The sequence below is a fragment of the Dreissena polymorpha genome, chromosome 5 (genome assembly GCF_020536995.1).
Source record: "Dreissena polymorpha isolate Duluth1 chromosome 5, UMN_Dpol_1.0, whole genome shotgun sequence".
Lineage (NCBI taxonomy): Eukaryota > Metazoa > Mollusca > Bivalvia > Myida > Dreissenidae > Dreissena > Dreissena polymorpha.
Genome location: NC_068359.1, coordinates 100,638,152 through 100,650,872, shown reverse-complemented (window position 1 = coordinate 100,650,872; position 12,721 = coordinate 100,638,152). Strand labels below are relative to the sequence as shown.

Genomic DNA, 12,721 nt, shown 5'->3' with positions numbered 1-12,721 from the left:
ACTACTACTACTAATACTACTACTACTACTACTACTACTACTACTTCTACTTCTACTTCTACTACTACTTCTGCTTATATAACCAATACTACTACTATTACTACTACTACTATTTCTTCTACTGCTAGTACTTCTACTTATACTACTACCACCACTATTACTTTTACTACTACTAATACTTTTACCACTTATGCTATTACTACGACTAATAATATAATTACTAATACTGCTAATGAAGATTGTGACGATAATAAAATTGACTTTGAAACTACGATACCAAAGTTAGCTTTTTCAAAGTTGCATGCATAGTCCATCAGAGCTTCCGACTGGGCTGCGAAGTTTTCGTCTTTTCACAGCATCTTTTTCTAACGCAATTGTATTTGCAATTTCGAAGAGCTCCTGATTCACTTGCTTCATACACTGACCTTTTAAATATTTAAATTAGATTCTTAGTTTCAATGCAAAGTGAACCTATGATCAAATACGAACGCGATGAAAATTAATATGCATATATAGGAATAATAAAAGTAAAGATATATTATTAGCAGAGAAGCTATGTAGTCATGCACATCGTGTTATTTTCTTAGTATTTATAACTTTGAAATGTGTAATTTACATTTTCGCTGCTCGCACAAGCAACTTTACATTGGCATACATGATACATGTTGATTTCAGAATCAGATAATTTAAAGATAGATAATATAAAACGCATGTTAACGCGATATATGGCAGTACCTGTTTTAGAAACTAATCATACACAATTCCTATATACACAGTTTCTTTAATTACTTCATGCTTTTTAAACACTTACTTAACAAATAAATACATATGCTTTGCTTATGTGTCATACGATTGCGTGTATTTGGAGGAAATAACTATGAACTCACATTGAATAATAGCTAGTCGCTCACAGCGGCTGTGTGGAAATAGTGCTTATCAGTATCGCCGTCTCAAAATTATTTGCATGTATTGAATATCATTATATTATGTCTAATAAGTTGAAACTAAAACGAATTGACTATGTTTATATTTACAAATTATAAAATTAGTTTAGCATAACCAATAGTGTAATCATAATCATCATCATTTAACTATATAGTCAGATATTTGGACTGCCACTCACTGGTAATCTCCATTTTAAATCAACACAGAATGCAATAACTATTATTCGTGTTAAACACGTTAAAAATGATATTTTTTATATTTAAATCTCTTACTCTGCATGCATTGACACTGGTCGCTCCCGTCCTCACACATATATTTTATTCCCGGTTTAGGATTTGAGCCAATACCGTACTGCTTTATACAAGATCGTCCTGAAATTAAATATAATTTTATTTGATACATTGGTATTTAACATCTGCTAGACTTCAATGATTAACTTGTGTAATATCAACATTTAAATACATATTAACCTACAATTTCAAATTATTTTTAAACATGATAATTGCACACAAGATATCGTTGACAAAATATCAACTGTAAATGGTTTAGGTTATGCGTTTATTAATTCAAATATACATTTACTAAGGACTTGCGCCCTCACTAAAACCTAAATGGTTAGTGTTGGGAAAACGCTGATAGTCGTAACAACACCGCTTATTGTGTTATATTTTCTTCTAAATGAAATCCAAACTTCCGACAATTACCCAATCTTTCTAATATACGTGTACGCGGCGTTCCCACACCGGAGTCGGATGCAATATGTTTATAATGCGATCATCGGAAAGGTCATGGTTAATACATAACCTTATTCGACTTTTCCGCGCGCCACAACTGTACAATCACAATAGTTGTATAACAAATAGAAAAACTTACACTTATTGTTTTAAATATTTCATTCGATTTAAAATAATTTCGCCAGTAAAAGTTATTCCTTAGTCTAGATGTTGTTGTGGAAAAAAGCAGACCAGAAAGCACAGAGAACAGCTCAGAGTAAAACAAACAATCAACAGAAAGAACTAGACGTGTAGAAATCCATGTCAGTGCAAAAAGCAAAGGAAAGCACGGAGTAAAAACGATAACGAATAGGACGAATAAATACTAAGGTCGTAGATCAGAGAACACCCACAACTCTCAAATAATACAAACACATATTATCGAACAAGATAAACGATATGTTCTGTTCCGCCGTCTTGGTACGGACGTCAATATACTGATGAGTGATAAGCATCGGTAATGACACGATGTATCCACTGCATTTTTGTCTAGCTCTAACCATGCGTTCGCACCGCGCTGATCCTGCTGTCTTAGGACCTTACCTTACAGTTCTTACCAGGCCGCAAAAGGAACCTAGATCTTGGCGTTTATATAGAATATGTATAAATAAATTTGCTCGCAGTGTTTACGTTCTCATGAACACTACACCGGTGTCATTGGCGATCCTATCTTGTGTAAGATCGCAGTGAGAAGTCAGTTATACCGCCAATCCGCTGTGACGGGGGTATTAACAATAAACTGTCTCAAAACGGATTTATAGAATTTACCCTCAATGATTTCGTCGGAATGTCAGAATTATGTAAAATCGCAAAGTCCACAACTGCATGTTCGTCTTTTAAAAAGTTTTCAAATATTTCTTTGGCTCGCTTCCAATTACGGTCAGTTCATACAAAAAAAATATCAATGTTCATATCTGAATACTGTAGTAATTTACATAGTGAAGAGGAAAAATTCAAAAATCAATCAAACGCAATGCCTTATAAATGATGTATAAACATAAGGTGTCTGCTATATGTTATAGGCATATATTTTTTAGACATGGTAATTATTTGATGAATCGCAATGTTGGTTGCAGGTAATACGAGCGAACATATTAGTATTGTTCAGTATACAACCTTCGTATTTGATAACATACCACGGAGGAACTCACTATGTTGATCGTTTTAGATTTTGTTCGCCATTTTTTTAGATTGTAAACTGTTTTATATCTTATCTTTTGAATGGTTTGTATTAAACATTAGTAACATCCATTCATCTCTTAAATTTTTACCTGTTAGTAATAAAAAATAATACTAGTATCTATCGTATTTTTAGCAATGAAACGGTGTTAACTGTGTGATAAGTTATGCATGTCTCGCCGTGGCGTAGTGGATATAGTGACCACTAACACTGTGGGTGCGTTTTTTTTAGATCTTCCCAATAGACACCAAGTGCTGGTTCTAGTCACATGAATGTACAATGAATGTTATAATCAGTTTTGTAGCATTTAACTGTATTGGTCACATAAAATTGTAGTTAGATTAACAAAGATAAAACTATACATTTCGATTTGTTATGTCTTTAAATTATAGTTAACATTCTAAAGTTCTTTGCGGTTTTAAAGTTGGCACTTTGCTGTTTTGATAAGAAAACATGGGGGCGTGTGAGTTCTCTTATATTTTCAAAACAAACAAGTGCACGACAATCATACTAAAATAGAGGATATTTGTTGGATTAGGTGGAATATCGATTTTAATTCACGAGTGATCATAGAAAATAATATTGTCACGAGTGGCGCAACCACGATTGAAAATATATATTTTCTATGATCACGAAATAATTAAAATCGATATTCCATCGAATCCAACAAATTGTCTTTTTATTTGATGCTTTTTTTCACAGTTTCTATACATTGTTAAAGAGTTTAACTAAAGAATTTCGCTGGATAATGACGTCATTTCGTCAACAAAAATGACGTTATTTCACAGTAAACAGTGAAAATTATCGATAATTTTCACTGATAATTTTCTGTGTTTGAAACAGTGGAATTATCAGTTTTAATTCACTGATTTTCTCTATAAACCACCGGAAAGCATAAAAGAATATGTTTTAATGTATGTTATATTATAATTCCAAATATAATGAAAGTATTCGCTCTAAAAGATTACAATTAATGTTATTTTCGCTATTAAGATAATTAATTAAGCTTTAGCTTTAAGCTTTAATTAATTTTTGTTTGACCATGGCCTACATAATATCGCATGAACGCAACCAAACTGATCTGCATTTTTTTAATTATTCCAATGCAACAGCACTACCTGGCGTGTAGTAGTCGTAAACTTTAACAATTGCCGGTTGGCGGCTTGAATCGTCGCCTGAAAACTGGTCTTCCAGTCTGAATATAAGTTTTGTCTTAGCAGACGTTATCTACAAAAATAAGTTTATATAATCACTCTTTATGGTTTTATATATCTCATTGTAAGTGAAAAAATATAAGATAGTAGAATTCGGTGAAGTCAACGATTTAACATGGTAGACTCGCGAACTGTGTAACTATATATATAAATTGTAAGCTGATACAAGTACTTGTGTTTCAAGCTCAATTCTTACATAGCGTTACAATAAAGCGTGGCAATAATCGGAAAAGGCCGCGTGATTAAAATGCTGTCCCCTAAACGTGTTACTTACGTTTTTATAAATAAGTATTAACTGTTTAATGTGCTTTATTTTACGAATTTATTTGATAAATAATTATGAAACGTGTGAATGATATTACTTTATGTTTTTATTTGTTATTCACATACACTGTCCAGATAAAAGATAACGAATCCTTTTCCATCCTTCGGAATCTCGTAGCGGGGAAACACACCTTCGTTCTGCATCTTCAATATGGAGAAAATAAAGAAAATATGAATCTCAAGATGTCATCCGGATATACATACTTGCTACAATGGTGTGGTATTGTATTTAATATACGTATCCACACAACACAAAACACAAACTTTAGCATAGTGTAGTATAATTCAAACCGCAATGAACTGGTACATGTTGTAACGTGTCTTCGACCGAGCGTCGGTCTTTATAGTATGTAGTATGGCTCAGACAATAACTCAAAGCACAATACAATAGTATATAATTTTCCTTAAGCTACTTCGCTTTATGATTGTCTATTAATACAATGATTGGTTTTAAAACAGTAAATCAAGTATAATCAAATGCTATAATCATATGACATCGAACACTCACTATGTACGCCTATGACCTCGGGTCTATGTACGGAGACCTACGTCCTTGGAACTATGTATGGGGACCTTTGCCTCGGGACTATGTATGGGGACCTAAGTCTCGGAACTATGTATGGAAACCTATGCCTCGAGACTATGTATGGAGACCTATGTCTCAAGACTATGTATGGAGACCTATGCATCGAGACTATGTATAGAGGCCTATGCATCGATACTATGTATGGAGACCTATGTCTCGGGACTATGTATGGAGACCTATGTCTCGGAACTATGTATGGAGACCTATGTCTCGGGACTTTGTATGGAGACCTATGCCTCGAGACTATGTATGGAGACCTATGTCTCGGGACTCTGTATGGAGACTTATGTATCGGGACTATGTATGGAGACCTATGTCTCGAGTCTCTGTATGGAGACTTATGTCTCGGAACACGTCGAAATGACTCCATGTCTGTGTGACTCGATACCCTAGGTATGGAGCCTTGTAGTGTTTGTGGGAAGGTATGTGACGTATATATCAACTAATAGCGATCCGGGCTGCTGATGGGTAGGAATCCAGCTTCAAGGCTGTCAGAACGTTTGAAGAGGATAGCCAGTCTCTATGTGCCCAAAGTCCCTATTTTATGTTAAAAATATAATTTAATTACTTATTTTCGCTATGTTAACTCGACGAAGTCGGTAGTAGAACTAACTGTTAAGAGAGAAAACGCGCGCTTTTATGCTGTCTTTTCGTGCTGCGTTACTCGGGCATTTCCATGGTGATACAGTTGAGATCTACGTAATAGTGGCTTGACATAATTATATAGCATAATAATGAGGTTCTGGTCTTTATCAACGCAATAAACTATTATTAAACAAATGGATATAAAACAACACACAACGATACATTTCTAGGCATATTTTTAACAATAAATACAACCTAGGCAATGCTTACCTGAAATCAATGGACGCTTTTAATATATTAACTAACAGAAACAATATACCCACAGAACAATGTACGTAAGTAAAAACGGCGGTAGGTTAAAACTCACCACACATGTAAACAAGTGTGAGCTGTGATCGTGTAAGATTCACACTGTACCTCCCAGAACTATAAACGCATGCATTGACCTCATAGCTTTTCAATTTAACTTCAAAACAATAGCAAACATCTTTGTTAAATGTTTGAAAACCAGTTTAAGAGATCTGTGCATGGTTTAATCTTAACATACCAAATACACAGGATGAAATGTATTAAATACGGTACCCAGTACCCAGCAAATATAAAAACTCTTTATTGTTTAAAAATTGTTACATAAGCTTATATGAAAAATGAAAGTTTAATAGTTTTCTTTAAATTTCAATAAATCGTTACGCTTGATTCCGTTTATGTGACAAATATATTAACAATAATGGAAACGTAATGAATATAGGCAACGGTTCAGCGAAAAATATCACTGACCTTAAACAAGTCCGATTCCACAACACGAACGCCTGTCTCTAAGTTGACCTCAACGATCGACAAACCAGCGTCATTAGAGTTACGAGTGGACGGCTTCGATCTATAATCCCAAATTGGAATAAATAATACTAATACTGATCTATATCATAATAATAAATATAATATTTAATGATATTATTTAATGATAATAATAAAAATAATATTAAATGATAATATTTACTGATAATACAATTAATACTAATACTTCTCCTAAAAATAATCATAACATAATAATAATAATAATAATAATAATAATAATAGTAATAATAATAATAATAATAATTATAATAATAATAATAATAATAATACAATAAAATAACACAAAAACAGAAATCGAAACTGAAACTTAATGCATACGCCAGCGTATAGAAATCAATTGTGGCCTTTAGATTGTAAACATTAAATGTATCGTTGGACTTGTTTGTGTCCATGATAAGAATGTATTTTGTTTTGCATCGGTGTATGTACTGTCGAGCAAATAATATTATGCTAGCAAAGCATAAATTGCCAATTATTTACATATTATATTTTAGTTCAAGTCTTTAGAACTTTGCATGAATTGTTCCAACTATTCGAATGACAAATCGATGTTTAAAACTGTATTTCATTGAATAATAGTTTCTTAAAAAATGTATTGAATGCTTACGTAACATATATGTCTCTTTTTGTTTTATTAACGCTCAATATATTATTAATGTTCATAACAACAAAAATTACCACAGGGGGACACTGAGCCAGCGAGGGGTAATCATGAATGATATCACAATTGATATGAAATTAATAGAAACACGTCCTTACTTTACTGAAAACTGAATACATGTCTGCGCGGGTTGAGCTATATGCGTTGCCTGTCGTTTATTTCGGTCAATATCTAGATCAAAGTCCGAGACTTCAGGTTCTTGGCAATATCCACACACATTGCATTTTCTGAAATCGAGATATTATATATATATATATATATATATATATATATATATATATATATATGTGTGTGTGTTTCGGATAGTAGCTTTGTAGATACGGTTTTCAGCTTCGTGCACCAAAATATATGTCAATACTGAGGCACTACGACAATAAAAACTTGTATTACTATCCCCTAGTCTTAACTCATTTGTTTTGGAAACAAGCGACTAATTATAAAGAAAATACAAAGGCAGATATATCTGGTCCATTTTACACAGTTACATTTATTTGCTAATGTTATTACATTGAAATTTTGACATACCATTAAAAAAAGCTTTCTAACGGTCTGTAAAAGTAGTAGAACAGTCTTTTTAAGCTGACGTTCGGTTAATGTAATACACGTTCTGAGACGGGATCATCCAAATGTGATTTTCCGATTATTTCTGTATCCGAAGCAACCCAATATGTATCTGACGAACTGACTTGCATATTCCCCACATGGCCTTCTCTCCATTTTGTATCATCCTAGCATAATATTTTACTTATTGCATATTTTCCGAACAGTTTTCACTTACTTGCATTTATGTAAACATAGAAAACACAATTTGTTCATGACAATATTAAACTGAAATACTTGCATATTCCTCATATCAACATACCTTCTTTAATCAACCTAGCTTAAGTACGGTTTGAAATCTCGCATAAATCAGATTATTCGGACAGTGTTTACTTATTTGTATCACCATATCAACCACCTTTTTGACGATAATTCAGGGAAATAAAGTGAATTCTACCTATAGGACTCTCTATCAACATACCCTTGCCTTATTAACCTTTATTGAATACCCGCTGGATCCAAATTGTTCAGACTATTGACATTTATTTTTAACCATATTCTATAATTTACATAAACAAAATTAAATAATTTAAATATCACCATTATTGCCCTCTATATAAATACCGAATATATCAGTAGCAAGCTTACGTAGTGTGTGTTATACAAAGTTCGGACGGACAGACGGAAAGACCGTAGGTTAACTTCGATTCCTCTTCCGTGAAACTGGCAGATGACTCAAATGATAATTTGTTACAAGAATGACGCTTAAACTGCCTATATTTAAAAGTATTTTTATGAACGTGTTTAGTATTGAGCAATTGCTAATTCATGCAAACTGATTATGTAAACCACCGTTCATTCAATTATTATATAATACCATATCATGTATTGATCGGTATGTCTCCGAAAATACCTACCTGTCTGTTACGTATGGAGTATGTGCAACAACGCTATCTACAAGTGAAACTTTGATTGTAATGCTTTTATGTATAATTCCCTGAAGACTACCTGCTTTTGAGGAGATCCTTGTTTGGATTATTAGCAATATCGCTATCTACGGGTTGCACATCAATTACACTGATTTCGAAAGGGCAAATTTCGTCATCTCGAGCTTTTCTGTTGTAAAACATGTCAATCTGTAATATACCCGACCCTCTTCCACTAGCTGTGACATCGAACTTTCTGTGACCGATCTGTACGGGCAGCTAATATTTAAAAATAAAGGTAAATTTTAAAATCTAAAGTCCATTGTGTTTCAATTTATACTTGTTTAATTAGCATTTCTTCTAATGAATATATGTTTTATTTCACTGAAGACAGTGTATCCTTATTAGGTATAAACCACTGAAATCGGTAAAATATTTCAGGCGCTCGATAATTGCCTTACGGAATGGAGGATACGTATGAGGTTTAAAGTTGTTGAATCGTGCTTTATCAACAATTGTTGTAACCCTTTTCGGCTTGCAAATATTGTAACGTTATCTTTACGATAAAAAAAGTCCAGTCGTCACATTCCCATGCCATTGTTAAAGTGTGTTTTGGATGCCTAAGAATAATGGCGATACCAGACAAAATTGATTAAATTATTATTTCTAAATTATTGAAACAGATATTAATGACCATAATAAAAACTATTATCATATTTAAGCACACAATAACGTTGTTTGACTATTATAATATCTCATCAAAACCCTTAGTTCGCGAAGAGCTTTTATCACAAGCCTTTATAATAACGACATATGAAAACAATAGAACAAATCGGCATGTTAGATTTAAGTTAACATTGAGCTTCAAATGATTCAAGGTAATGCATATTAATTGCTTTTTACAAAATTATAATGGTTTTCTTTTTCACAACGTAATAGATAGTTGATATAGAGTTGCTTATCGAATAACGTGAATGTCATTGAAAACAAAGGTAGAAGGAATACAAAAATTCGTTTGTGAAATTCTAAGCCTTTTTGTTTCACAAAATTAAGATGTTTTGTTGAGAAGTGGTTCTTAAATGTTAATACTAAACTAGTCTTGAAATGCCCAATTACATACACACAACTCGAATATTCGGTCTTTTCGTAACTAAAGGAGTTGTCTCCCATTCGGGTATGTATCACGAGTATCCCGGGTAAAAAGCGGTCCGTCTAAAATGCGGATATGACCGAAAAGTGCGGATATGGACGAATTTAAACATGGAGTTATGTAAGATTTGTTATTAAATAGTCCATGTTGTGCATTTTATCCTTTTAAAGTGGGTGCCATATTTAAAGACAATACTATATTTTAATTTTAGTAAACCCTTTCCCCATCAGAAGTTAACTGAAAAAGCGTTTCTATTAAAGATTTTAATTTTAACTTTTGTTTTAAGGGACTACGAACTCATCAAAAAGAGTTTATAACTATAAGGGATAAAGGGTTATCAAAATAAGGTACACCTATTCTCGCATGATCTCTAATGTTCATTATTTGTTCTCTGATGTAGACCGCGTGCTATTGTTGAACGACCGATTCAGCAATAATATTTATAAGATATAAGAACCCGTTGATTATTGTAATATAACATTTATATACACGATTCGATAACAGTTTGAAAAAGAAAGTTTTAAGACCAGTTCAACAGTGTTAATTGTAAAATATGATTGTTGTCGTATTATAACTTATTTTTTAACTACTTTTTGTTTACTTTTGTGTGATTATAATTGATTATATTTAATATTAGGTAAAATAAGTTCTGTGTAACCTATGATTAAGATTAAGAGATACTTCCCCAATCGTGAAACTTCCCTTCTGTACAATTGCGCTCTTCAAATGTACACATACATAGGTATTTGTTTTAGGTTTTTGGATTAATTCATTATCAACATTTAGAGCTAGTATCTCTTTTATTTGTACACGATGTATGTTTAACATACAACAGTTTTTATTTCATAATTCACTAATTTATGTATTCTTTTTGTTTCAGACTTCAGTGCCCTAACATCTGACTTTGAAGTTCGAGATAGAATATGGTAAGTTTAGTCTCAGTTGACAAGTTAATTCAAAGGACTTCAGGCTACTGTTCGATATTTCTTGGACTGGATATAGCAGTGGACTGAGTAATTGTACAGTTTAAGAGTATCATTGAATGTAAACTTTATTGGAACAATTTATCCTGCTTTGATTAATTGCCACGCCCATGGCATATGTAAAGTAACCACGGAGGATAAGTGTGCCAGTTGATAGGCTCAATCCCATGACGTCGGAACACTTGCACATGTCAATTGCAATGATCATTATAATTTATCAAAATTTGACTAGATCTATTGTGTTTTATTTTACCCTTTTAATATCATGTTAAACTTTTTCTGACAAAAACAAAGATAAATACCTCATGTTTATCAAAATATGTCTTACATTTGGTGGCTGAATTCATAGGAATGGATGAAACTATAGGGGAGACGTATATTTTTATTAACCCTTTGAACATGATGTGGACAATATGGATTATGACTACAAAACATGCTACCTGTCTGGTACTTACGAATGGAAATGTAGAGCAGAGGTGACAATGATATTTTCTGGAAGTGTCTGTCTTAATATACGCTGCTTTCTTGCATGTTTTGGTACTACTTTGCGATGAGGTAAATTTTCAGTAGGAATTTTGTTTCGGTCAACAGAGTTTGGACCGATTCCGTCTCTAAAATGGTCGGAACAGACGCGAGTATACGCCGTTGGAAACCAATTTTTCGGGCTAATTGCTATCATCCAACCTTTTCTTGTACAGGAGTCTTTAGGCAATTTATGTAATGTTACTTTTTTTTAAATTTACCGATTATACCGCTAAAATTATGGCATTTTACGATGGAACAGTAGTATTTCCCCATTGTTTTCCTTAACACCGGAAGTAAGTATACCTACCCGCACGAACGACAACTCTGTCAAGACGGAATTACGAAAATCTGGACACATTGTTTAAGAGTTTAAATAAAGATTTTCGCTGGGATAATGACGTCATTTCGTCAAAAACATGACGTCATTTCACAGTAAAAAGTGAAAATTATCGATAATTTTCACTGTTAATTTTCACTGTTTGAAACAGTTAAATTATCAGTTTTCATTCACTGATATTACTCAATAAACCACCGGAAAGCATAAAATAAATAGTAGCAATCAAATATAAGATATTTTTACCGTGCATAAAGTTATAATAGCACTACAAATATAGATCCTTTATTGGATAAACCACATTCGTCGATTATATCATATTCGCGCATTTGAAATCATCATTTATTTTCAAATGAAAAATGCCAATTGAAACAGTGACATTTCAGACAATATTTACTGCATTCATAACATTCAGTATATTTAAATAAATTCAAAATTTTGTATTCAAATAAAAATATAACCAGGGAAAAGTAACATCATTAATTACTTGTCGTCTGGCGATAATCGGCCCAAAATACTTTACTATTTTCTAAAGAATATTGTATATCTAAATACTACAGTTTTGAGACAAAATCAAGAATAATAATACATTCAGTATATTATATAAACATTATGTAAACTTATACAACAAAACATATGTGGTGTCGGCGTGGTTATATTGTTTGTGGTGTGTAGCCCTAAACCAATCTTCTGGCACTTCGTCATGTTCGCGGATATGAATTTAGAGTTAGAAAAATGATAATGTCTATTAATTTTTTATATTTTCAGACAATACTAACATATTTAACACATATTGTGTATTTTTTGTTATCAAACATTGAAATAAACATTGCAGAAAAAGTGTCGATATTGCCTGTATTTGTCCATATCCGCACTTTTCGGTCATATCCGCGGATATGAGTCATATACGCATTTCAGACGGACCGCTTTTTATTTAAGGTCACATAACCCCAAACCGGAACTCCTGTTTGCAGGGTTACATGCAGTCAGTTTGATACTTAGCACACATTGTTCAGTGCATGCTGCATAGGATTTGTAAAATACATTGCAAATGGTTGTTTTTGGTATTAATTTGAAGGTATATTTGTAAGCAAAAAGAAAAAAGCCATTTTTGTGCTCTACTTTTTCTGATGATGGTTC

At 32.6% G+C, this 12,721-nt stretch overlaps 1 protein-coding gene across 5 annotated transcripts in view; it reads right to left on the bottom strand.

Moving 5' to 3' along the window:
• Nucleotides 1-12,721, bottom strand: part of LOC127881427 (complement C3-like) — a 70,600-nt gene that overhangs the window by 2,399 nt on the left and 55,480 nt on the right. For all 5 annotated transcript variants that reach the window (XM_052429306.1, XM_052429307.1, XM_052429308.1 and 2 more), the window contains 7 exons: nt 8,672-8,868; nt 7,222-7,350; nt 6,385-6,484; nt 4,503-4,580; nt 4,017-4,125; nt 1,218-1,316; nt 278-425 (listed from right to left, as the gene is read on the bottom strand). In XM_052429306.1, coding sequence (XP_052285266.1) covers nt 292-425; nt 1,218-1,316; nt 4,017-4,125; nt 4,503-4,580; nt 6,385-6,484; nt 7,222-7,350; nt 8,672-8,868 — 846 coding nt within the window. In that variant the 3' untranslated portion in view covers nt 278-291. The remainder of the gene's footprint in view (nt 1-277; nt 426-1,217; nt 1,317-4,016; nt 4,126-4,502; nt 4,581-6,384; nt 6,485-7,221; nt 7,351-8,671; nt 8,869-12,721) is intronic.